Consider the following 26,076-nt stretch of genomic DNA (forward strand, 5'->3'; position numbering starts at 1 on the left):
CTTAGGGGCAAGCGCTGTGAGGAAAAAGTGGGTGTTATGATTGTGATGGGCGGGGGTGAGTTGGTTGGGATGGCTAGGGCAGGTCTCTCTTTCACATGTGGATCTGGAGACCAGAGGGAAAGCGCTGATATCCTCAAGAGAGAAAAAAATCGAGGGTGGGTAATAAGAAATTCCCTACTAAATTAGCGTTAAAGTTGCCAGAGGTGTTCTTCTAATTCATTTTTAAAGATAAATTTATTTATTTATTTATTTATGACTGCCTTGGGTCTTTGCACGTGGGCTTCCTCTGGTTGTGGTGAGTGGGGGCTACTCTTCCAGGCGGGCATCTCATTGTGGTGACTTCTCTTGTGGCAGAGCACTGACTCTAGGAGTGAGGGCTTCAGTAGTTGTAACACGCAGGCTCAGCAGTTGTGGGGCACCGGCTTAGTTGCTCCGTGGCATGTGGGATCTTCCCAGACCTGGGCTGGAACCCGTGTCCCCTGCATTGGCAGGTGGATTCTTAACCACTGTGCCATCGGGGAAGCTCTCCTAATTCATTTTTATCCTACTTAAAATGCATGCACACTTAACACCCTGGGTTATTTTCATTTAATTTCTTTTGCAGAAATAACCAAGGTGGGTTTGGGGGCCAGATTAATTCTAAGTTTTTCTTTCTGGATGCTTTAGACGGTTCCAGATTCTGTTTTAACTGACAAGCCTAGATATAGGTCAGGCAACTGCACTGTTTCAAAACACCTGTTGTTTGAAGTCCTGGATCCGTTTACTGAAACTTTCTCAATGATACTTACATGCTTATATTTCTGTTTTTTAAATAAATGTGTGTTGAATGTAATTGACCAAGTGGATTCTGCTAACAAACGCGTCGCACCTTCTCTATTCCTTAGATGCTGGAAGCTGGGAATGGGATAAGCGCCCGAGATATGGTAAGCGACCACGGAGGACCTTAGGTGAGGGAGAAAACTTGTAAAACTAGCCAAATACACAATTAAGGTAAAAAGGAGGCAAGTACAAATTAATACGGGAGCTGGAATCCCCAGCGAACTCTTGGCAGAAAGCGCCCAGCGAAGGCTCCAAGGCGCCAGCTGTGTGGGTTTCCATGGAAACGCCTCTCCCCCGCCTTCCTGAAGGCTCCGCCCTCTCACCTCTGAGAGCCAATGACGGGCGGGGGGGTGCCCGCGCGTGCGCAGGATGGGTTGTGGCGGAGATGGGATGCGCGTGCGCCCTGCCCTCCGGCGCACGCGTCTCCCAGCATTCAGTTGGCGCGCGGGCGGCGGGCACCTCGGTCTGTCCAGCTGCGGCGGCTGAGTGGACGGAGGCTGTTGGCCGCTGCGCCGACGCGGACCGGGTGGAGGGAGAGGCCGCCGCTGCACACCCTCCAGCCATGAAGCCCCCCGCAGGTACCGGCCGCCCGTTGGTGTGGTCCCGCTCTCCGGACCCGGGAGCCCCGCGCCGCCTCCCTCGGGGTCCCCCCCGGGGCCTAAGAGCGGAGCCAAGTGACCCTCGAGTGACCCGAGCCCAGGCGGGCGAGGGGGGTCAGCGAGCCCGGAACCCCGCCCCCCTCGGTTGCCGAATGAATGAACCGGCTTTTCCAGCGCTTCCCTCATTCGGCAAACTCAAGCGGTCCCTTCTGCTGAGGATGGGTCTGGCCCCGGGGTGGACTCCGAGGGGGTTCTAGACGCAGTTCCAGAGCCGGAGACGCTCGTGCGACAGGCAGGCGGCAGGCGAGGGCTTTAGACCGTGGTCGGTGCACGGCCTGGGGGTGGGGGGGCTTCTTTAGGGAGGGCCATGCAGGAGGGCTTCTCGGAGGAGGTGGCGTTTCATTCAGTCTGGACCGGGTCGGGGAGAAGCAGCTGTCCTGCGGGAGGAGCATCCCAGGTGGTGGGAACGGCGAGGGCAGAGGCGGGGAGGCAGGCACACGCGTGAGGCGTTCGGAGAGCAACAAGTCATCTTGGCTGGGACTCGGCTGGGGTTCCCTTTTCTGTGAAGCGCAGAGGGGCGCTCTGGAAGAGTTTTCGTTTGGGGCAGCGATGCCACCTGGTCCTGGGTTTTAGAAAATCTCCGGGGACGTTGAGGGGCGCCTCCTGGAACTTTGTCTTCCCCACCGGTCCTCCCCCAGTTCTCTCTGCAGCCCTTTGCCATGACGGTGATAATTGTATTAATGGTCATTCAGGCCTCAGGAAGGCAGGAATGCTGTCTGCCTTGTTTCCCTGCAGGATCGTTAACTCGGAGACCTGGCACATAGGTGCCAATCAGTAAATATTTGTGAAACGAATGTGCCTGCTCACAGGTTTCAAATCCTAGCTCCACCTAAAGCTTTTCCCGACAATTCTGGCTCACTCGGGTCCCCCGCCGTTCCTGAGCTCCTGGACCCCTTCTTTATCCCCATATTTAATGCAGACTCACAGTGCCTCTTCTGCAGGTCTTAGAAATCCAAAATATTTTGCAGAGATTTTCTCTGTTTGAAGCAGTCAGTTGGCCAGAAAAATCTAACCTCTATTGACTTCAGAGGCTTCCCCCCACCCCCCAACTTAGTATCAGTGGTCCTCAGCTGGGGTGATTGTGTCGGGGGGTGGGGACCATGTCCAGGGACATCTGTGGTTGTCGTGATTGGGGGGGGGTCCTAGCATCGAGTGGGTGGGACCAGGGATGCTGCTCCACTCCCCACAGTGCCCAGGATGGCCCCCTGCAGAGAACGATCCAGCCACAAATGTTGATAATGCTGTTTAAAAACAAAAAAACGAAACCTACCCGAGAGACACCAAACGCAGGCCTGAGCCAGCAGCACCCTGCAAAACCCACCCTGCCCAGTGTTTTCAAAAGCAGGGCGTCCAGGACCACGCGGCCCTGCTCCACGCCTGCCTGCCAGAAGGGGGACGTGAGTCATGGGTGGGTGTTTCCAGGAGCAGCCCCTTCTACTTGCTTATTAAACATTCCACACCCAGCTGGACGGAATGCCCGGGCTTTGTTCATTAACTCAAGTAATCATGGACAGGTGTAGCCGTTGCAAACCTACAGGGGCGTTGCGAATGCCGTTGGGGGCTGCTCTGAGAGAGGAAGACTGGCGTGGTGGGGCTCAGGACCCAGGGGGCAACCTGTGGGAAGGCCTGCAAGACTTCTCGAAGAAAGACACTGTGGCTGGGCTCAGAGAAATTGGCAAAATCAGCTGGCGGAACCTGCCGTGCTGGACCCAGTAGAGTCTGGACAAAGTAGAGCAGGGGTCAGGGAACCGGTCTGTGTAGGGCCAACTGTTTTAGACTTGGCGGGCAGGCTGCACGTCTTCTCGCTCACAGCAGGATCATTTTTAGCCCAGGGGCTAGACGAAAACAATGCTGCTTGCCGACAGAGCGACAGAGCGTGTAGACTCTGATAAAGGGTTTGAACTTTACTCCTGAGTGCAGGGTGGAGCCCTGGAGAGGGGAGAGGAGGACCCAACCGCCAGGTGTGCAGATTTGTCAGTACAAAGCGGGAGTGAGCGCGTCCACGGCGTGGGAGGGGAAGTGGGCTGCCCAGCTTTGAGCCTCGCCTCTGTCGCTTGCCGGCAGTGGGCTCGTGGCGACTTCAGGATTCCCGTCTGTGAAGTGGGGCAGCATAGAGTGCAGAGTACAGAGCTGAGGATTCAGTGAGGTCAGAAGATGCTGGAACACCACAAGGAGGTTTTCAAAGACAGCTGCTGTTATAGACCACAATCTCTTATCATCCAAAGACTCTTGGGGCCAGGGACCCCTGAATAATCAGGAGTTCCCCCTCCTTTAGTAAAATAATACAGTACACGTGTCACATGTTACGTTCGGGGAGGTCAGTGGTACCACCCTGCAGTCACAGTATTCTTTCAGTGACATGCAGGTGTGTCAGATGTCCCCGTCAGTACTGCTGGCGTCTGGGTCTGTCCCGGGGGACTGTCCTGGGTGCCGTGGGGTTGAGCAGCGTGCCTGGCCCAGCCCATGCAGTGGCATCACTCCCTACTTGTGACAGCCATGGGTGTGCTTGTGCTCTAGAGGACCGAGCGCCCTGTGCATCCCCACGAAGCCCTGGGGCCTCGCCACCTGCTCTGGGAAACGGTGTGGTTCCCCCGCACCGTTACTCTGCCCCTGATTCCGGGCTTGAAGCAGACACGCCGGGTGTGGGGTTCTGTCTTGTGGGTCCAGCCTGTGCAGGAGATGCCCTGGACGTGGCGGCGCCGTGCTCTGCTGTGAACTACCTCCGGTGGGACCTGAGCGCCCAGCAAATCGGGGAGCTCACCACCGAGCTCATTGAGCAGACCAAGCGCGTGTACGACCGCGTGGGCTCCCAGGAGCTCCAGGACGTGTCCTACGAGAACACGCTCAAGGCACTGGCCGACGTGGAGGTGTCCTACACAGGTGAGCTCTGCCCAGACTGGGAGACGCCCCCCGGCGGGGGCGGGGGCTGGTCAGCGGGGGGTCCTGGTCAGAGGGAGGCAGCCCAGGCCTGGTGGCCCGCTCTGTGCCCGCGGGCCGTGCTGTCAGAGGGCCTGACACAGCAGCGTCAGGCAGCGTCTGCCAGCCGTCCTCTTGGGGAGCCGGCTCACGCGCTGACCTTGAAACCAAAGGCCCTCCCCGCCCCGGGCGATCTGTTTGTTTTCTCTGAGCGGCTGAACTTGGTCCCTTTTCAGTTTCTCCTCCCGCCGCCCCCCCACCCCCGTGCCCTGAGGCGCCTTCGTCACCACCCAGTGGGTCCTTCCCTGCTGTGTCCGTGGGTCTGTCCACTGCCTTTGTGTGTCAGGTGCACAGCCCGCCTCCCAGAGCCCCCTCTGCAGAGGCTGACGAGGCAGAGAACTCTGAGCCGAGGAGACCCCTGCCCCCGAATCTCTAGAAGGTTGTTTTTCTGGGAACCACGTAGACTCTCTGAATCCCGCTGCGGGGTTCTCACGCGTTCCTGATGCCTCGCGCGCCGGGTCTGCCGACCGCGGGCCGCATGCTCGGTCCCCAGAGGGTCCGCCGTGTGGGCCCAGCGGTGAGGGCTGCGGCCAGGCAGTGGACTGAGAGCCCGCAGGCCGGCCCCGTCCCAGGCGCCTGCTCTGGCGTCGGGGGCCTCATCTCCCCCCTCGTCTCTGGCAGGAGGCTCTGGAGGGCGGCCGATGCTGACTTCCACCGAGGGCGTGAGCCTGCCAGGCGTGGTTCGTCTCTCCCTCCGCTCCCGTGGCCTTTTCTTTCCATCTCCCCTCAGTAGCCTCAGTAATTTTAAACAAAACTAGAGTTGAACCACGGCACTCCCCTCGGCCAGCCCTTCCTTCGATGCCTTCCCACTGCCCTCGGGATGAGGGCGGGAGCCCTCGCCGTGCCCGGCCACTTGCCGCCTTGCCCCTCCTGCGCCCCCACCTGGGGGCTTCATGCCGGGGAGCCCCTCCCCTCTGCTGTGCTGGGCGTCGGGTTCTCTGAGCACAGATGGAGCTCTGCCCGGCGCCCCCTCCGGCGCCCCCTCTCCCCGCACCAGCCGCCTGCACTCATCCCACACTCTGCTGTTCCGCTGTCACACTCGGTGCAGTCACAGCTTTCACATCCCAAACGGACAGAAAAGGCTGTTTCCGTCCTCTTCACGGCTCTCGGGCGGCCGGCATCAGGCCTGCCCAGAGCCCCGCCGCATTTGGCCTCGTCCGCTGAGCAGGTCACCGCCCCGTGGAGGTCTCCGTGCTGCAGCCGGCCCACCAGACCAGGCCGCTCACAGAGGCCCCCAAACTGTGATGTTCATTCAGGTCCTGTCCCATCCCCGCCCCCTGCAAAGCGCATGCTTTCAGAGGAACTGCGCTGTTGTGGCAGAATTCACGTACCACGTAACCCGCCCACTTAAAGCATAGGTTTTCGTGGATTTAGCATATCCAACCTTCACCACTCTCTAATTCTAGAACCTCCCATCACCCCAAGTAGAAGCCCTGTCCCCATCAGCCGTCACCTCCTGACAACACTAGCCCACTGTCTCTGTTGCTACGGGCCACGCTGCTGTGATGGCGTGTGCACAGGTTTTGGGTGGACGGTGTTCCGTTTCTCCGTGTGCACCTGGGAGTGGGGCTGCGGCAGTCGCGTGGCGACTTAGCGGCAGCGTAGGCGCCCACAGCGGCCCCCCTGTGTGCCGCGGGGTGTAGGAGCATCGGTGAGCTGCCGCGGAGCTGTGGGCAGCCGTGGCTCTTCTGGCACCGAGGCCCTTTGGCCTCTCTGGGCCTCGTCCTGCCTCCCTGTTCCAGTCTTTCTTGGTTGGGGGTGTCCTGAGCTGAGTCCGTTCGCATTCGGACGGCGCGTCCCCGAGGACGTGGGGGACCGCGCTCACCTCTAGCCCGGGGCCGCCTGCCCGTTTCCACACGGGGCTCTTCTCACGCCTGTCCCATCATCCTGTTTCAGTTCAGAGGAACATCCTGGACTTCCCCCAGCACGTCTCTCCCTCCAAGGACGTGCGCACGGCCAGCACGGAGGCGGACAAGAAGCTGTCGGAGTTTGACGTGGAGATGAGCATGCGGCAGGACGTGTACCAGCGGATCGTGTGGCTGCAGGTGCGCGGCCGGAGTCCGCACGGCTTCCCACGGGGCCGCTCTGCTCCCCGGGCCCCCCGGTGTGTCAGGCAGCAGGGCGCCCCCGCGGGTGGGCCGGGCGCTGGGCCTGGAAGGCGTTGCTTTCGCCGCGGGGCCGTTTGAGCACAACAGACAGCATCGGGACGTGACAGGGACACGTGGAGGGAGGGAGGGAAGCAGGAAGCGGCTTCCCGCGTCCGCATGTCCCCTCAGCTTCCCGACCCTGCCGGGGACACCTGCGGGGACATCCTGACTCCCATGGCAGAGGCGGGGGAGGGGAAGGGGAGGCGTGACAGGCGTGTGCGGCTCCTGCCTCCCCGTGGGTGTTCCGTGCAGCCGGCCCAGCGCTGCTGCCCACTTCTCGAGGGGCTGGCGGGTGGGTCTTAGAACCCGCTGACGCGTCTCCTTCGGGACGGCGGGGGGGGGGGTGGGCCTCTGAGAGCACAGGCAGCACCTCTTTCAGCTGAAGTTTTGCGACCATTGGAGGTTGGCGTGCCGCTGTAGGAAGTGATCCTGAGTGTCCCGCTGCACGTTGCCCAGTCTTCCCGACGTCACCTCTTGTGACAGTAAAGCCGGTGTCCCAGCAGCGTCCTCCCGCTGGCCCGGCCGCCCCGCGCGGCCCTGGGAGGCCCCAGCGGCTCTGTCGGGGGCGGTTCCTCGTCAGGCGGGCGTTGTGCCCAGGTTCTGTGTGGGTCAGCCCCCCTTTCCCTGGGATGCGTGCTCGGGGCTGTGCTTGCGCGTCCTGGGAGAGCTGCCTTTGTAGCAAGTTTTCTTTTTAGGAAACCAGCAGGCTCTTCCCAGCACTGCAGCACCGCCTTACACCCCCTCCCGCAGTGACTTCCCGGGGCTCTGCTGCCTGGTGGGCACTGGGCACCAGCTCCGTTTCCACTACAAACAGAACTTTGGTTTTCCTGTCCCAGGAGAAGGTCCAGAAGGACACGCTGAGGCCAGAGGCGTCACGGTACCTGGAGCGGCTGATCAAGCTGGGCAGGAGGAACGGGCTCCACCTGCCGGAGGAGACGCAGGAGGTGAGCGCCCGGCCCGTCTTGCTGCCGCCTGAGCCCCCGGAGGGCAGGGCTGTCGGGGGCAGCGCTCCCTTTGCACCTGCTCTGCCCTCGGTTCTCAGGGTCGCAGGGCTTCCCCCGCCACGGAGAGTGTGGGGGGTTCGGCCCCCCGTCCCGTGGCTTCGGGGACCCCGCCCCCTGCAGCCTCAGCCCCTCCCCACGCACAGCTGCGTCCGTCCCGACGCCAAGCCTGCGGGCTCCCACAGCAGCAGCGCCGTGCCCGCCGGGTTCCTGCAGTCCAGTTCTGACTCTGTCTACCCGGAGACGGCGCTGACCCCGCAGGGCCAGGGCCCGGCCCACGCCGGCCACAGGCGCATGTCGTCCCCGCACGCGTGGCCCACGGGCTGTGTCAGAGGCGCCCGCGCCCCCGCCCAGGGTTCCATTCATTTCCAGAGCGGCTCCCAGAAGCCAGGCACCCAGTTCATGGATATCATAAAGGAACAGCCAGGCGGAAGGGTGAGGGGGTGAGGGGGCGGGGCGTGGGGCTTCCAGGCCTCCTCCGGGCACCCACCCTGAAGCTCTCTGAGCCCCGTCCTTTTGGATTTCTAAAGAGGTTCGTTACATGAGCATGATTACGTGGTTGGCCATTGGCAGCTGGTTCAACGTCCAAGCCCTGGGCCTCTCCCCTCCCAGGAGGTGGGCCGGGGGTGGGGCTGTACGTTCCAGCCCACCCCGTGGCTCTAGGTTTTAGGAGCTAGGCCAGGACTGGGGGCCAAGACCGGACACACGCGTCTTCTCAGGAGTCACAGCACGGCTCCCGCTGGGCACGGAGGCTGGCAGGCGATGGGGGGATGCCCTGCGGTGTCTGCCTTGCCCCTTCCCTTTTCTCTCGGCCGAGCCCGGCGGCCCCGCGGGTCCCCAGTGGGCCCGCACTCCGGGGCCTGTCTCTCCAGGTCCTCCCACCCTCCTGCAGGCCTCGCTTTGCTTCCTGAAGCAGCCTTGCGTCCCCGCCTTTGGCCCGTCTGGCCGTTCCTGTCTTTGTGGCCCTTCCCAGAAGCTCCAGTCAGGCTGGACGAGGGAAGGAACTGGAGGGCAGCTGCCCCCTCCCGGTGTTCCTCTCCCGGGGCCCCCTCTCCCGTTTTCCTCTTGCAGCGATGACCCTCCGCCTGGTGAGGGCCCGTCCCTGACGCTCGGGGGCAGGTCGCTGCCTGACTCGGCCGCTGACGAGCCGTGGGCCCCACTGGGGCCGTGCTGCCTGGCGCCCTTCGCCCCCACCATGGACCCCAGAGCCCTTAGCTCCTCCCACTCCTGCTCCAGCAGGAGGGGCTCCCTGGGGCCCCCTGGACAGGAGGGCGATGGGCAGTCCAGGTCCCCGCCGGGAGGCAGCCTGGTGGGGTAGGGAGTGGGGGCGGGCACTGGGAGCCACCCACGGTCGAGTGTGTCACCTGGGGAGGGGGGAGGGTGCGCCGTGGCTGCGTCTCGATGGCCGGAATCAGACCCAGCTCTGCCCCCAGCTGGCTGGGTGCCCAGAGGCCAGCCCCTGGACCCCTTTGTACCTGTTCAACGGTCTGCCCCGCCGGTGACCTGAGCACCACCTCACAGGGGTCGCGAGGGCAGAACAAGTCAATTTGTGTGGAGTAGAGAACAGTGAGGCCAGCGGGTCAGGAAAGAGCTTGTCCCTCCTGGTTCTGGGGGGCACGCCGCGTGGTGCAGGGCCTCCTGGGAGGCACCGGGGTCCGGCGGGAGGGGTGGGGGTGTGGACCGGAACCTCCAGTGTGGCTCCCTGGGGAGGAGCAGGCTGAGGATCGGCTAGAGGGGTCCCGGGGCTGCGGGCCTGCCTCGGGTGATGAGGGCAGGGCAGGGGCCCCGCGCCTGGGAGCCCCGTGCAGGAGGGGCTGGGGTGCAGTCCTGCGCGGGCCGGTTTGCATCAGAAAGGGAAAGACGGGGCGAATGGGGGCACCAGGCCTGGCCCGGGGCTCGGCGGCCGCTCTCATACGTAACACGAGCACTGTCCGGGTGCCACGCCTTGTGGTCGAGGTGACCAGCACTTGGAGAGCACGTGGGCGCTGAACCCCTCCTGAGCAGCAGGCGCCGTGGGCCTCGGAATTGTGGAGAGTGGGGCGTGCGCAGACTGTCTGCACACTTGCGGGACCACGGGGACCGCCGTGGAGGATGGCGCCCAGGAGAGGCGTCCGGCTGGCGCGGCGCAGGGTCCTGAGCGCCGCCTCGTCCGCCCAGGGCGCCGTTTCCCTGCCGGGTCGTGGCGGGTGGGGCCGCGGTGAGGCCAGTGCCCGGCGCTGGGCCTGCAGCGCGCAGAGGCCCGGCGGCGCGCGGGCTGGTTCTGAGCCCGGCTCGCCCGAGGAGCCCGTGCCGTGTGCAGAGCCGGCGGGCTCGCTCCCCCAGCCCCCTCCTGTCCTCCGACGCCTGTGTCGGCTCCGCCCCTGGAGCAGCTGCTGTCCCACGCGGGGCTGGGTGCAGGGCGCGGCCTCAGCAGGTCGCGAGGCGCCCCGGGGAGCCGGCTCCTTCCTCTGCGCCCCACGTCGCTCCCTCGCCCGGGCTGGTCCATTTCTAACTGTGTCTGAAAACGAGATTGATTCTGAAGGGATACTGACCCTGAAGGGACAGAAACTTAGCTGCACTGAAATGGCTCCAGCTTCGGCTGTGGCCCTGGGGTAACTCCCGGGGAGGGTCCTAGCAGTTAGTGCCCCGGGCCCCTGTGGCCCGTCCCTTCCCGGCTCCCCGGCTCGTCCGCCTCATCCGCCTCTTCTCCCCGAGCCCCGCTCCATGCCCTGCCCGTCTCACCGCCGTCTTCCTTCTTCAGAAAATCAAGAGCATCAAGAAGAAGCTGAGTCTCCTGTGCATTGACTTCAACAAGAACCTAAACGAGGACACGACCTTCCTGCCCTTCACGCGCGAGGAGCTGGGTGCGTGGGGGCGCCGTGGGTGGCGGGGGAGGGGCGTCCATGTGCTCCCCGCCGAGGGCCCTCTTCACCCAGTATGTGCAGAGTGTTTGGAGCCTACGGTTCTGGATCCTTCCCTGGGGAGGGCCCGCGGTCTGTCTGCTAAGATTCTGCCCGGAAGGGAGGTGTCCCCTGAGACGCCAGCTGACCCCGCTCTCTGTGGTGGTTCTTTAATCTCACAGAGTCCTCCCCGATCTGGTCCTGCGGGGGGCCTTGAAGGCTGGGGCCTGGGAGGCTTTTTCAGCTTCTGCCCTCTTCCCCAAATGCTTTGTTTTGGAAGTTTCACGCCTGTAGGGAAGTGGCAGGAACGTACCGGGGAGGCCCCGTGCGCTGCCCTGGCCCGGCCTCCCCCCGGGGATGCCGTGAGTGCTGTTCCTGCGCCGGGGCCCCCGGACACGTCGCCAGGCGCCAGGGCACCTACTGCGCCCCCGGTGCCGGCCCCTCGGGAAGCAGAGCGCCCAGTGGCTGCCCAGTGGCCCTCCAGCCGGCCCCCCAGCTGTCCTGACGGCTGTCTTTATGCTTCTGGCCTGTCGGCGCGCGTCAGGCCTCGGGCATCACGTTTGGTTCCTGCCTCTCCAGGCTCCCGCCCTGTTGTCCAGTTCCTCAGCCTCTCATAGACTTGCTTCCCTCTTGCTCGCGCTGACCGCTTTGCACGGGCTCTGCGCGCGGCTCGGGGGCCGAGCGGCCTCACCGGTTCTGTGTGACCGGCTGTTGTGTTAAGATGTGGCACCGTGCTGGCCTCTGGGTGGCTGGCTTTTGGGGATGCCCGTGGACGCACGCTGACCCGGGCAGGTGCTTCGGGTCCATCACGCCAACCTCTGCTGCCCTAGCTTCTGGACCCCACCCCCCCCCCGTGTCCTGGGCAACAAGCCCTGTGGCTCCCGGGGTTCACAGGCCAAAGGGCGACCCTGGGCGTCTGGAATCTGGCAGCTGAATCTGCTGGCACACGCCGTCCTGCGGGGCTGCTTTTCTGCCTGTCTGTCCAGCCCAGCGGCCCTGCTGTCTCGGCCTGGCCTCCTGGGCTGGAACGTGAACCCCCAGCTCCGTGGAGCAGACGCTCAGAGCCCCAGTGCCTGGTCTCTAGGGCTGGGGGGTGGCGGGACGTGTGTGGCCAGCCTGGCGGGTTTGGCCCTGTCTGCAGTTTCAGTTCCAGCTGAGCAGAAGCTGCGCTGGGTTATTTTCTCCTTGTTGCGAAAGGATCCTGGGTGTCGTTTTACAGGAACGTAGATGGTGTGTTCTTTCTCTGTCTTCTCCCCACCCCAGTCTGTAGAGAGAGTCATACATACGTGTATAAAACTTTGTTTTGTTTTGCCAAGTCTCAGTCCCGTGGCTAAGGCGATTTCCGCCAGGCGTCTTCCCTGTGACGTCACTGTTTTCCTTCATAATCAATCACTTCTCCAGAGAAGCACGGAGGCTGTGGCTCCTCCCGTTTTCACCCGCTGGCTTCCTCTCCGTCTCTTGGTTTATGTTCTCTTGTAAGTCAGGACTCCCCCCACCCCCGCCCCCCAGCGTACTTGCTGACCGATGTCTTCCTCGCGGCGGGCTTCCAGGTCCTGCTCTGTCCAGCGGGCTCTGGTCCTCTGCTGTCATCACTTCTTTAGATGCTCACGGTCCCAGTTTGGCCTCGAGGAGCCCCTTCTAGTGGCCGTGTCCCGTGATTCCTTGAGCAGCTGCTGTCTGACTCGGGGCGTGGGCCCGGCTCGCTGTGTCCTGTCTCTGGTCCGGTCCGGCCCTGGCAGGGGAGTCACAATCAAGACCTGGCTGCCGGCTCTGCTCCTGGCTGCTGGACAGCTGCTGTTTCTGGGCCCTGTCAGCTGACGAGAGCTGCGTGCACGCACGTGTGCACAGATACGCGCCTCTGAATGTGCATGCAGACGTGCTCACACACCTGTGAGTGCCCGTCAATGCCTCAGCTCCGGTCGAGCACTTAGGATTCGTCTGGTGGCAGCCCTTCCGTGCTTTTACCACCTTGTCCAACAGTGAGAACCGGCTGCTGGGTCCTGTGTTCCTGGGACGGGGAGGAGCTGGTCCGGGGCCAGGGTGGCCCTCCCAGGGCTGTTTCTTGTTGCCTGTTGGGCCTGGGTCCACTGGAGAGCTTTGCCGCGTGAGTCACGGGCCCACCTATCGGGGCCCACCGTGATGGCCCACCTGAGGGGAACCTCTGGGCTTCCTCCCCTCTCCCCCAGCTCCCAGGCCCCAGGGTTGAACTGGGCGGCAGGGTTCTCAGTGAACTGACCTCTGAGGTCGGAGCTGGGGCGTGAGGGGCAGTGGCCTTGCGTTGCCCAGGCTGTGAGCACGGGTCCCTGGAGGCTTTCACCTGAGAGTCATGTGCCTCGGTCTCCACATTAGGAGGCCCGGCCAGGTCGGAGGCCGGCCACGGTAGCGGTGCTGGCGGCAGGAGTGGGGCGGGGCCCCGCCCACCAGGACACAGCCAGGGCTGCCTGGCGGGTCCTGCCTCCCACTGGTGCCGTCCACCAGCACTTCCCGCTGTTGCTGTCCCGGGTGGAACCCGTCCTGGGTGGAGCCCGTCCTGGATGGATGCTGTCCCGGGGTGCAGGCTGTCCCCGGCGGGGGGGGATGCTGTCCCGGGGTGGAGGCTGTCCCGGGGTGGAGGCTGTCCCGGGTGGAGGCTGTCCCGGGGTGGAGGCTGTCCCGGGTGGAGGCTGTCCCGGGGTGGAGGCTGTCCCGGGGTGGAGGCTGTCCCGGGGTGGAGGCTGTCCCGGGGTGGAGGCTGTCCCGGGTGGAGGCTGTCCCGGGGTGGAGGCTGTCCCGGGGTGGAGGCTGTCCCGGGTGGAGGCTGTCCCGGGGTGGAGGCTGTCCCGGGGTGGAGGCTGTCCCGGGGTGCAGGCTGTCCCGGGTGGAGGCTGTCCCGGGGTGGAGGCTGTCCCGGGGTGGAGGCTGTCCCGGGGTGGAGGCTGTCCCGGGTGGAGGCTGTCCCGGGGTGGAGGCTGTCCCGGGGTGGAGGCTGTCCCGGGTGGAGGCTGTCCCGGGGTGGAGGCTGTCCCGGGGTGGAGGCTGTCCCGGGGTGGAGGCTGTCCCGGGTGGAGGCTGTCCCGGGGTGGAGGCTGTCCCGGGGTGGAGGCTGTCCCGGGTGGAGGCTGTCCCCGGTGGGGGGGGAATGCTGTCCCGGGGTGGAGGCTGTCCCGGGGTGGAGGCTGTCCCGGGTGGAGGCTGTCCTGGGTGAAGCTAAACATAGCTTTTCCTTCCCGAGGGTGCCCCGATGGGAACAGCGGCAGATTTCTGAGGCAGGGGAGTTCCTGACATGGTCCCTTCAGGTGCAGGGGTGGGAAGTGTGCGTGTGGGGAGGCCACACTGGGCCCTGCGCTCCCTGCTGCCTCCCGTTCCTCGCCTCCCACGCGGGAGGGAAGCCCACCCTTCCCGCCTCGGCTGGGTGGCCCGCTGGTCCTTTCAGAGCCCCGATTTGGCTCCCACAGGAGGGCTCCCTGAGGACTTCCTGAACTCGCTGGAGAAGACCGAGGATGCGAAGTTGAAGGTCACCCTCAAGTACCCACACTACTTCCCCCTCCTGAAGAAATGCCATGTGCCCGAGACCAGGAGGAAGGTGGAGGAGGCCTTCAACTGTCGGTGCAAGGAGGTGAGAGCCCGCCTCTGCCGGCTCAGTGCCTGGCGGGGCCCCACGAGCTCACTCTGCCCCTCGCAGGTGTCGTGAGGGCCCCCGGGGCAGGAGTTCTGTTGTGAACAGCCTGTTTCCTCCCTGTAAACAGATCAGATGGATGTCGCCTTGTGTCTTTCCCATGGGCTGGGTCGGTGGGGTCGAGCCCTCCGAGGTGTCAGCAGAGCCCTGACGCCGGGGGGTCCTCAGGGGCTCCCGGAGAGCCTGGCCGCCACTCTTCTGCCCTCTGCCTTGGAGCCCATCACGGTTCACTCCCTTTCTGGTTGGAAAAGGATCTGGGGTTTATAGAGACCATGTGTTAGCACAGCACCAAGTGCATAGAAATCCGGCCCAAGAGGAGGAGGGGGGGGGATTGGCCCAGCCGCCAGGGGCCTGAGAGCCCCGCCCGCGGAGACCCTGCCTGGCGCCCCTCGGGGAGGGCGTGGACCCTGGTCCCCAGCGCCGGCCGTGTCTGGGTTCCAGGAGAACTGCGTCATCCTCAGGGAGCTGGTGAGGCTGCGGGCCCAGAAGTCTCGCCTGCTGGGCTTCAGCACGCACGCCGACTACGTGCTGGAGATGAACATGGCCCAGACCAGCCAGGTGGTGGCCGCTTTCCTAGGTAACCCCGCCCCCCGCGCTCCCGGGGTGGAGGGGGGTCGGGGGACCCTGACTGGACGTGGTGCTGCCCGAGACCCTGCTTTGTCCGCCCGCGGGGCTCCCGGTGCCTCCCCGGACCCTTCCCTCTGCCTCGAGGGGCGGGCGGGGGGCCGCCGCACGGGGGTAGCCGAGCCTCTCCCTCCGCCCGCAGACGAGCTCGCACAGAAGCTGAAGCCGCTCGGGGAGCAGGAGCGGGCCGTGATCCTGGAGCTGAAGAAGGCGGAGTGCGAGCAGCGGGGCCTGCACTTCGACGGGCGCATCAACGCCTGGGACATGCGCTACTACATGAACCAGGTGGAGGAGACGCGCTACCGCGTGGACCAGAACCTGCTCAAGGAGTACTTCCCCATGCAGGTCGTCACGCGGGGGCTGCTGGGCATCTACCAGGAGCTGCTGGGCCTGACCTTTGACCTGGAGGAGGGCGCCGCCGTGTGGCACGAGGACGTGACGCTCTACGCCGTCCGGGACGCGGCCTCGGGCGCGGTCGTCGGCAAGTTCTACCTGGACTTGTACCCTCGGTGCGTGCGCGGGGCGCCTGTCGGCCGCGGGCCGGGGCCGGGGCCCCCTCGGCGCGAGCCGGGCCTCACGGCGCGTGCCTCCGCAGGGAGGGCAAGTACGGGCACGCGGCCTGCTTCGGGCTGCAGCCGGGCTGCCTGCGGCAGGACGGGAGCCGGCAGATCGCCGTCGCGGCCATGGTGGCCAACTTCACCAAGCCCACGCCCGACGCGCCCTCGCTGCTGCAGCACGACGAGGTGGAGACCTACTTCCACGAGTTCGGGCACGTGATGCACCAGCTCTGCTCGCAGGTGGGCGCGGGCGCGGGGCGCGGGATCCTTGCTCCGACGTCCCCTCGGACGCGGCGGCGCCCCGGCGTCGGCTTCCGTCGTGAAACCCCATGCGCCGGGCGCGCCAACCGCAGAGAAGGACGTCCTCGCGGCTCCGGGGGCTGGCAGCCCCGCCCAGGGTGTCGGGCGGCTTCCGCGCGCGTTAAAAAAACGCACTTCGGGAGTTGTCTTGAGAAGAGAAAAAAGAACGCTGCCTGCGCGTCTGGTGACCGTAGGTGCTGCGGACCAGAGCACGGGCCCCGGGGCGGTGAGCGCCGCGCCCAGGGAGGCTGTGGAGCTGCTGCTCTCCCGGGGACGCCGAGGCCCAGCGGGTCCCAGCGGGTCCCAGCGACCCCCCACGCGGGGCCCGGCCTGCCCGCCCCGCTGCGCGTGCACACTGCTCGGCTCCCTCGGCGTCGGTGCTTCCTCCCGAGAGCGACCCCGCACGACGGCACCAGAGCGTGCGGGGACAGTTTGCTAAGCTGTGCAGCTGTCACCTCTGCCCCGTTTGGAACATTTCCATCTCCCCAAAAGTGTCCCTCACGCCCTTAGCAGTCACTCTACCGCCATTCCTTCCCCCCCAGCCCCTGACAGCCAGGAACCCACTCCCCGTGTCTGTGGAGCTGCCTGTTCTGGACGTTTCCCATCCGTGGAGTCGCACCCTGTGTGTCCTCCTGTGTCTGCGTCTCTTCCTGAGCCTCGTGTCCTCAGGGTCCCTCCACGTGGTGGCATGTGTTGGGGCTTCACCCCTTTCCGTGGCTGAGGGACCTCCCCGGGTGTGGAGGGACTTCTTGTTACCAGTATGTTTATGAGCAGAAGGTTTTGAGTTTGAAGTTCGGTCTATTGACTGCTTTCTTGCACGTTTTGCACATCTTCTGTCCTATGGAAAAAGTCTTTCTCTAAGCCAAGGTGCTAAGAGGTTCTCAATTTTCTTTCTAGAAGTTTTGTAGTTAAGCTCTTCATTTTGTCGTCCACTGTGGTTGAGTGTTGTCTGTGATGTGAGAGTGGGGACACCTTCTGTCACCACGTTGTCACGACCGAGCCCCATGCAGCCACATGTGAGGTGCGTTTCTGTTTAAAGACACCTGGTCTGATACCTGTTGTTGGTTCATTGACGCTGCACCCATGGCGGGCGGGGCCGTGACCCTCGCCTGAACGAAGCTCCTCTAGCACGTGTCCTGTGTGTGAGCACGTCACCACCTTCTTGCGCTCCAGACACCAGACAACACTTCAGCTGTGTGCTCGGGGCCATCTTGAATAGAGAAATCACCCAAAAAACACAAAAATGCACACATCAGAGCACGCAGGAGACCACGAGAAGGACGCTTGGTTGCAGTTGGAGTTGGAACTGGAAGGCGGGGGTCCAGTGACCCGGGAGTGAGGAGGCGGCGTTGGCCCCCCTCCCTGGGGCCTGGGAAGGATGTGCAGGGGCACTTGGCTCCTGTGGCTCTGCGCCTGCCAGGCCTGGGTTCCAGCCACGCTGTGTCAGGCGCCGTGTCTTTAGAAAGAATTCTGGGCACGGAAGAGGAGGAAAGAGCACCTGCCAATGGCCACCGTCCAGATCCGCTGTGTCTGGGCCTTTGCTTCCTGGTGTGGGGCTTCGGCTGAGCGCGTTGGCTTCTTGGGTGGGGAGGGGGCGCAGTGCCTCCCTGTGTCCTGGGCGGGTCTGAGGTCTGGGGTCGGGCCCTCCTGCAGCTCCACGCCCACCCCCTGCAGGCCGAGTTCGCCATGTTCAGCGGGACGCACGTGGAGCGAGACTTTGTGGAGGCCCCTTCGCAGATGCTGGAGAACTGGGTGTGGGAGGCGGAGCCGCTGCTCAGGATGTCCCAGCACTACCGCACGGGCAGCGCCATCCCCCAGGAGCTGCTGGACAAGCTCATCAAGTCCCGGCAGGCCAACACGGGTGCGGCCGGCCCCACAGAGTCAGGGGGAGAGGGGAGGGAGGGGTGGGGGCTGCTGAACCGCCCGGCGGAGAGGGCGGCCTGGACACAGAGCCAGCGCCCATCACCTTCCTCCCCTCTTCCCCCAACCAGGCCTCTTCAATCTGCGCCAGATCGTCCTGGCCAAGGTGGACCAGGCCCTGCACACGCAGACGGCCACGCAGACGGCCGCAGACCCGGCCGAGGAGTACGCCCGTCTCTGCCAGGAGATCCTCGGGGTCCCAGCCACGCCAGGTAGCCGCGCTCGAGCCGGGCCTCTCGGGTCGGGAGGATCGTCCAGTGGTGTGTTGAAGAGGGGGACGGGTTGACAGGCTGTGGCTGAGGCCCGGGGGAAGCCCGTAACCTCTGGCCTCCTCCTGCCTTGGTTCCTGGGCCGGCCTCTCCTGCTGTGGCGCGTGGCAGCCGCGGGTGGGGTGGGCGGCTCTGCACATGCTTTGGGAACAGCCGGGCGGGGCAGGAGAGGGTAACGCGTAGACGAGGTTGGAGCACGTGTGTTGGTGCAGGCACGTGGTTCGTCCCTCGTGATGCCCCGCCAGCGCGCTCCCCGTTGTCCAGCCCCAGCCCCGACACATCACGCGGGGCCTCAGCCGCGGACCTTGTGAGATGGTCTGGGGTGAACCCGTTCGAGTTTCAGCAGAAAGTGGGCGAAGACTTATTTGTTTCCCCCAGCCGTGTCGCCCACAAGGCCCCCGTTTTCTAGAAGCGTCGGGCCGATTCCACCTCCACCCCCTGGCGGGTGTCTCAGACGGGGCTGTTTGAGGCCCCCTTTTTTGGGAAGGGGCACTGAAGGGCCCGGGGGCCGCGGCAAGAGCCTCTCCGCCTCCGTCCCAGGGACCAACATGCCTGCGACCTTCGGCCACCTGGCAGGCGGCTACGACGCGCAGTACTACGGCTACCTGTGGAGCGAGGTGTACTCCGCTGACATGTTCCACACGCGCTTCAAGCAGGAGGGCGTCCTGAGCAGCAAGGTGAGAGGCCAGCCCGCTGCCCAGACCAAGAAGGCTGCACCTGGCCTTGGCCGTGGCACAGATGCCGGTGCCACCAGCCTGGGCCCGCCCCGGCCCTCCTGCTTCCCGCCCTTTGTTCAGTCACAGCAGAGGTGGCCCCACCGCCCCCGGGCTCCAGCCCTTGCCCCCCCCCCCAGGTCCCCATCCATCCGGGGAGGGGTGCTCGACCCCCCTGCATTCCCGCCCCCTGTCCGCAGGTTGGCATGGACTACAGAAGCTGCATCCTGAGGCCTGGTGGCTCCGAGGACGCCAGTGTCATGTTGAAGCTCTTCCTGGGTCGTGATCCCAAGCAGGACGCCTTCCTCCTGAGCAAAGGGCTGCAGGTTGAGGGCTGCGAGCCGCCGGCCTGCTGACGGTGCAGGGTTCTGCCCACCTGGGCGGGCTGGGCCGCGTGCTCCCCGCCCAGGTGCCTTAGTGCCCAGCCGGGGTGGGGCAGGGGCTGCGTGTCCTCCCAGCCCCCGGGTCCCTGGCGGCTGGCCTGGGCTGAAAGTCCCCGCCTGGAGGTGCCTGGAGAGCCGGGCTTCGAGGCTTGTCTTTGTTGCACTAATGCAGCCCCTTCCCGGGAGGTTTTCCTGGTTACAGAACGGTTCTACGAAACTCAGCCATTAAAACAAGACTCCAGTCCTGGCCTCTGACTGCCGTCCCTTCCGCCCAGGAGCGGCTCGCAGCCGGCACGCCGGGGTGTGTCCTGGCCTCGGTTGGGATCAGCCCTTGGGCCGTTGAAGGCCAAAGGCCGCTCACAGGCCACTGGGAGACGGTTGAGCTGTGGGGTGAGTCAGCCAGGGGGTGGGGCCCCGCCAAGACCGCTCGCCAGGGTGCCAGGTTCCCGAGGTTGTGATTGGCGGGAGCTGGTTGTGGGGATGGGCGCAGCTGTGGGAAGCGCGGCCGTGGCCGTCCCCGCCCTCCTGCCCTGTCCTCCTGCTCACGGCCAGCTGGCTGGCCGGCTCCCTCTGGCCTCAGCAGCTGGTGGAGTTGACCACAGCGGGGGGCCACCTTCCTGGGTCCTAGTAGTTCTTCAGAAAGGCCTTAGAGATGTTTTTTGGTTGCAGTAGGAATTCATAAAGTGTCCTTCACCCTTGGGGCAGGAGAGGGGGTCTGGGCCGTCCCACGTTTCCTTTCCTGGCCTCGGAGCTTCTTGGGAGCCCTGCCTGCAGCCCTTCGTCCCCACGAAGGATGCCAGGCAGCAGAGCAAGGGACGGGGCAGCGCCCTGACCTTCTCCCCAGGGCCCCGGCGGGCAGGCCTTGCCGCACTGTGCCCCATGCTCCCCTCAGCCTGCTGCCCATTCTCGCCTGCCCGGAGCCGGCCGGCTGCGGCCTGGGCTGCAGCGTCTGCCCTCTGCGGACCTGGCTCAGCTCCCTGTGCCCACCTCTGCCTTCTGTGCTCTGGGCTGGTCAGTGGGCAGGCGCCCAGAGGCCGAGAGGGCTGTGCTGAAAAGGTGACTGTGCTTGAGTTACCTGGGGCTGGAAAAGGAATCCACCAGGCCTCCCACCCTGGCACCTCCTCATGGATGGAGGCAGCGGGTCGGGGCCTGGGGTCTGCTCGTCTTCACCTGCACTGAGCCCCCAGGTGGTCCCCGTGCAAAATCCAGGTGTGGCGTTGGCACCCTGGCTCTGCCGGGCAATGGTTCGGGGAAGCCACAGACCTCGGGCTGGTGGGCCACAGGGCAGGCTGGTGGGTCCCTGAGCAGGCAGGTCAGGACTGAGAGGACAAGGCCTTGCCCAGGGCCCAGGATCCAGGCTGAACACCGGCTGGAGATGGATCTGCTGGCCCGCCCCACCCCCAGCCCCTGCCCTCACGTGAGCCCCCAGGGCTGAGCTCAGGTGTTTGACGCTCAGGCTCCCTGGCAGCCCAGCCCATTCCCCATCCCCCATGGTCACTGAAGGGCTTGGAAGTGGGGTGCCCCATGGAGACAGTTGTTCTCAGAGCCTGGGACGTGGGCAGGGAGGATGGGCACAGGGCCCTGCTGGGGTGTGGTTCCCAGGGCAGCCGGACCAGCCTCCAGGCAGTAAGAGCATCTCACCAAAAACGCCAGCCACTCTGGGGCCTGAGCTCAGGTCCTGGGGCAGGAAGGGGCAGCAGTGCAGCTGTTAGCTGTCACTGGGGGTCGAGTGTGGCCCAGTGTCACCTCTTGGACCCTTCCCCCCCCCTTCTGGGGTTCCAACAGGACCCCTGCCAATCAGGTTCTCACCCCTCTCCGTCTCCTGTCCCTTCTCCGTGAAGGTGGAATACATTTTTAGAAAGGATGGAGTGTGTATGTTTTGCAGTCTGTGTGACGTTTCTGTGCAGTTGCTTGTTGGGGTTTGTTGAAACCTGAATGCAAAGATGGGGGCCCCGCTGTGCAGCCCGGTGGGGCCTCCCCCAGGCGGTTGGGTGCTGAGCAGTCAGCTGCTCGCTCTGTCTGCTCCCCTGGCTCCGCGTCTGCTCCCAGCTTTGATCCTCCAAGTACCTCTCAGGTTCCGGACGCTGGGGAGAGCTTGGTGCCTCTGTGGGATGGGCAGTCCGCAGGGGAGGTCGTGCGGCGCTGCAGCAGGCTGGGGGCTGGTACACGCTGTTGTGTTCTCACCCTCCCTGCGAGGTTGGCGGGGTTGGCGCGGTTGGGCACCTTGGGATCAGGGCTGTGTCTGCTCCTTCCCGGCTGTTGTCACACACGGCACCGGCAGGAGACAGCCCCCAGGGGCCCCCGCTGAGGACGGCTTCTTCCCCTGGAAACAGGCAACGTCATCTCGTGACATCTGCGTTTGATCCAGATATGTTTTTGTTTTTGTTTTTTTTTGGCCGCACCGTGCAGCATATGGGATCTCGGAATCTTAACCCCTGGGCTGCGTGGGGAGTCGCGGAATCAGGTGTAGATGGGCAGCGCGGGGCGTGGGTCTGGCCTGGGCCGGGCAGAAGGGCTCTGGGTTCAAGCCTCAGGGTTAGGCTGTCGGGTGAGTGGGACCCCATGGCTGGGCCTCCTGGGAGACAGCTCACCCGGGCCACGCACAGGTGGCCACCGGCCAGTGTGATGCTCTCATCCGCACATCCTGAACTGCCTGTGGCTGTCCCCTCTCGCACTCTGTGGCCCACAAGGCCAAGGCCCCATCAGTCCCAGAGGGCGTCAGGGCCCGGGCTGAAGCAGGTGTGTGGGTCGTTTCCCCGGCCACAGAGTTCAGTCTGGGGGTGGACAGGTTGTCCAGTTGAGGCCAGTGCTGTTGGGCCCATGACTTTTGTTGAAACCGCTTGGGAAAAGAAATTCTGTGCCGTCCCCCCCACCCGCCGCCCCGGACTTGGGACTGGGAGAATGTGAGCTGATGTTAGAGTGAGGCCATCAGCACAGAGGAACCTGAACTGCAAGGGGCCTCCCCAGGGCCCCATCCCCGCCATACTCTTTGCACTTTGAGCCAATGGATTCCCTCTTCTGCTTACGTCAGTTTGTGGAAACATTTGTCACCGGCAACCCAGAGTCTGTCGTTGACCACATCCCTGCCACCCCACCTGAGATGCACCACAGCCAAGGCGGGACTGCAGAATACACCCCCACCCCCCGGGAGCCTCCAAGGACCATCCTGGGGCCCCACCTGCTCGGATTGGGACAGGGGTGAGGGGGTTGTGCTGGTTCTGCTCTGGGAGAGACGTGGTGGACTTCCCCTCCCCTCATCCAGGGGACTCGGGGCAGGACCTGCCCAAGACTGTCTGGGTCTGCACTGGCTGAGGACCCGGGCTCCTGATCCCTCACCCAGGCGTCTGTTGAAGTCTCAGAACAGCTGCCACGTCTGGAAGGGGGTACGTGTGTGTGTGTGTAAACAGCCTTACTGAGGTCACGTCTATAAACAGTTATGTGACGTGCTCACCCCTTCAGCTGCCCCGTCCCCCCCATCCCCAGTCCTCTCCCACCGTGCCCGCCCCTCCCCACACAACCGTTCATCTGCTTCTGTCACTGATGTTTACTTGAATTTTCTCAGGTTTCATAGAGGTAAAACCACACAGGACGTCCTCTGTTAGTTTTTGTCTGGTTTCTTACACTGAGGATGGTTATTTTGAGAGACCTCCATGTGGACCCCCTTTTCTCGGTGAGCTCTATTCTGTAGCAGGTTGTACACGTCTGTCTGTTCGTCCCTCTGGTTTGCTCTGGGGTTCCAGTTTGGGGTGGTTATGTCCACCGCTGTGGACGTTTGTGCACATGACCTAGGCCTTCATCTTACTTGGGTAAATACCCGTATGTGGATTTTAGCTGTGCTCAGGTGTGACACGGCATCTCGCTGTGGGTTTACTTTGCTTTTCCCCCATGACGTGGTGCTGAGCATCTCTCCATGTGCTCATTTGCCATCTGTGTGTCTTTGATGAAGTGTCCAAACCTCTTACCCATTTCTATATACTAACAGCAAGCACTTGGAAAAGGAAATAGTTACATGTCTAAGATAGCATTTATGATAGCATCAAAACCCATCAGACACCTCGTAATAAGTGGGACAAAAGACGTACAGCTGCTGGACACTAAAACTCAAAATATTGTTGAGGGAGACAAAAGAAAATATGAGTGAATGAAGGGTTATGATTTGCCCAGAGAGTTGGAAGGTTCACAAAACATCCATTCTTCCCCGAATAGATCTACAGAGTCGACACAATCCCAATTAAAATTCCAACAGACTTTTTTTTCTCTGTGGAAACTGACTAATGATTCTAAAAATTATATTAAAACGCAAAGAACCTAGAATAGCCAAGGCAGTCTTGAAGAAGGCTGATACTTTCTGAGGATGTGCTTTTAGGTGTGGAGACTTTGGGAAAGCTGGAGTAATTAAGAGAGTGCGATTTTGGCGCAAGAATGGACAGGCAAGTTGACTGATGGACCCAAAGGACCAGACCCACATGTGAAGGGTTGCTTGATTCACACCAGAGGCATCCCTGCAGGTTGGAGAAGGGCTGTCTCTCCAGCAAAGGGACCAGTATGTGGAAAATACTGAAACCTTGATCCCTGCCTCACACCATACACAAATCTCAGTGTGAAAGGTGAAACACTTAAGCTTAAATGTAAGGGAATGACTTCAAGACCTTGGCATTTGGCAAAGATAATTTAAATGGGAAATGAGAAACATTAAATGTCAAGAGAAAGACTGGACTTTGTAACAGTTAAGAACTTATGTACATCAAAATATACCATTAAGAGAGAATAGACAAGCCAGATGGGGAGAAGATACTTGAAATATTTACCAGCAAAGGGTTTGTAGCCTTAACAGAAAAAGGAGAGACACACCAATAAGAAAGACAACCAGTTTTTGGTTTAACAGGCAAAAGACACTTCAGAAAAGAGTCAATCCAAATAGTCACAAGCTGGGACTTTCTGGTAGTCTAGTGGTTAAGAATCTGCCTTCCCACGCAGGAGACTTGGGTTCACGCCCTGCTTGGGGAACTAAGATCCCACATGCAGTGGGGCAACTAAGCCTGCACTCTAGAGACTGCAAGCCACAACTAGAGAGAAGCCCGGAGCTGCAAATAAGACCTGATGCAGCCAAGTAAATATTTTTAAAAATAGTCACAACCTTATGAAGTGGTATTCAATGTCAATTGTCATTAGAGACATGCAAATGTAAACCACAACAGAATATGCCCATCCGAGGGTCTAAAAGTATTTTGTGCTCATGGAGCAATGTACACCTCACAAAACTTCGGCCGCATCTACCCAAGGTGCTTCCCTGTTTGTACAACAGAAAAATACATGATAAGAATAGGACACACCATATGCAGAGCTGGGCTGCCAGGAGGGACGAATCTCACAGACGTTAAACGAATGAGACCAGAACAAAAAAGAGGATGTACCGTAAGCTTACACGTCTATGAGATTCAGGAACAGGCAAAGAACTCATCTACAGGCTCTTCACAAAGTTAAACAGAATTCCCATGTGACATAGTGATTCCATGTCTGAATATACGACCCAAAGAATTGAAGGGAGTTTCCCCTCTAAATAACAAGAAATCTCGAGATGGGCAATTCGGGCTGGGGGTGTTGGTGCCCCAGTTCTTGGTGGCATTTGTCCTCATGGTTGCAAGGTGGCTTCTGCACACTCAGATATTATGCCCATATTCCAGAGAGAAAGACAGAAGGACAGAGCCAGTGTGTGTGTGCCAAGTTCGTCTTTTTTTTTTTTTTTTTCCCCTCAATCAGAAAGGGACTTCCCTGGTGGCTCAGTGGTTAGGAATCCGCCTGCCAATTCAGGGGACATGGGTTCGATCCCTGATCTGAGAAGATCCCACATGCTGTGGAGAAACTAAGCCTGTGTGTCACAACTACTGAGTCTGTACGCCACAACTACTGAAGCCCACACACCTAGAGTCCATGCTCCACAGCAAGAGAAGCCACTGCAGTGAGAAGCCCGTGCACCACAATGAAGAGTAGCCCCCACTTGCCACAACTAGAGAAAGCCCATGTGTAGCAATGAAGACCCAATGCATCCAAAAATAAAAAAAATATTTTTAAAAATAAAAAATAATCAGGAAAACAATTACTTTCCCAGAGGCACCACCCATGAGGCATCTGCTAACTCAGGGTCGGCTCTTCAGCTGTGGGCTGTGTACGTGAGGGGTGATTCAGTGACGGGTGCCCCCAGTTTCCACAAGACACAGGGAAGCCTGTTTGCAGTGGGAAGCAGGGTTAGCTCAAGACGAGGAAGGGGAGGGGACGAGAGATGAGTAACCCCGGCCGCCACCTTCCTGGTCTTCAGTTTCCTCAACTGTCAAATGCAGCTGCAGAAGGTGTCTGGCCCCAGCAGGAAAGGGAAGAGGAAGGGTTTGGATGTACCCACAGGGAACATTTGCACCTGCTTTCCTTTGCACATGCATGTCCATGGCCCCTCCCTCCCTTTCTTCATGGCCCTGCTTAACTGCGAGATCCTCAGATAGGTCTTCCCGGGCATCCCCGGCTACAGTTGCAGCTCTTCTCTCTGCGGGTCCCATGTTCTGCTTTCTATTCCTTCTCACACGTATCACCCCTGAGCCTATGACATATTCACTTGTGCATCTACCTGTTTTGTGTGAACCTCCAGCTCCACCCACCACACCTCATATGTGGGTTCAATAAGCATCACCCCCCGCCCCAGCCTGCTGTCAACTCCTAGCAGTTACTCAATGAATGTTTGCCGTATCAGTGAATGGAAGAGACAGGCTGCAGTACTGGATGTGTCCAGCAGGTGGCAAGGCCTCACCACAGGTTGCCCTTCAAGGCTCATCCAAGAAGGTACCTAGATGGAAGCCATCCTAAGATGTAGGACAGGTGTCTTGATCTCCTGGACCAGTGCCATAGAAATATAGCATGGGCTACGTGTCATTTTAAATCTAGTAGCCAAGTGGATGGAAACATGACATCAACATTAGTATATCTTATGGAACCCAGCATATCCCAAACATCATTTCAATGTGTCATCACTATAAAAAGCTATTAATAAGACATTTTATATATTTTTTTTGTCCCTGAATAAAGGCCTCCGAATCCCATGTCTACTTTATAACACTCAGGCATAGCTCAGCGAGAAATAGCCACATTTCAAGACTCAGTAGCGCCAGCCATAGTGGACAGTGTGTTA

The 26,076-nt window shown here is 61.8% G+C and overlaps 1 protein-coding gene across 1 annotated transcript; it reads left to right on the forward strand.

Moving 5' to 3' along the window:
• The first annotated feature begins 1,233 nt into the window (after window positions 1-1,233).
• On the forward strand, window positions 1,234-19,150 carry THOP1 (thimet oligopeptidase 1). The gene is made up of 13 exons (XM_057710097.1): window positions 1,234-1,397; window positions 4,146-4,358; window positions 6,351-6,499; window positions 7,438-7,545; window positions 10,343-10,445; window positions 13,916-14,076; window positions 14,578-14,713; window positions 14,903-15,269; window positions 15,356-15,557; window positions 17,292-17,478; window positions 17,609-17,749; window positions 18,347-18,483; window positions 18,720-19,150. Exons 1-13 carry the CDS (start codon window positions 1,382-1,384, stop codon window positions 18,873-18,875), a joined length of 2,076 nt encoding a protein of 691 aa, XP_057566080.1. The 5' UTR covers window positions 1,234-1,381; the 3' UTR covers window positions 18,876-19,150.
• The last annotated feature ends 6,926 nt before the right edge of the window (window positions 19,151-26,076 follow it).

Source organism: Hippopotamus amphibius, chromosome 15, assembly GCF_030028045.1.
Source record: "Hippopotamus amphibius kiboko isolate mHipAmp2 chromosome 15, mHipAmp2.hap2, whole genome shotgun sequence".
NCBI lineage: Eukaryota > Metazoa > Chordata > Mammalia > Artiodactyla > Hippopotamidae > Hippopotamus > Hippopotamus amphibius.

What these genes read in the sequence shown, in the direction of transcription:
- THOP1 (XM_057710097.1), top strand. An exon ending in GGTGGTGGCCGCTTTCCTAG is followed by an intron (nt 14,714 to 14,902) that starts GTAACCCCGCCC and finishes CTCCGCCCGCAG; the next exon opens with ACGAGCTCGCACAGAAGCTG. An exon ending in CGGGGTCCCAGCCACGCCAG is followed by an intron (nt 17,750 to 18,346) that starts GTAGCCGCGCTC and finishes CCTCCGTCCCAG; the next exon opens with GGACCAACATGCCTGCGACC.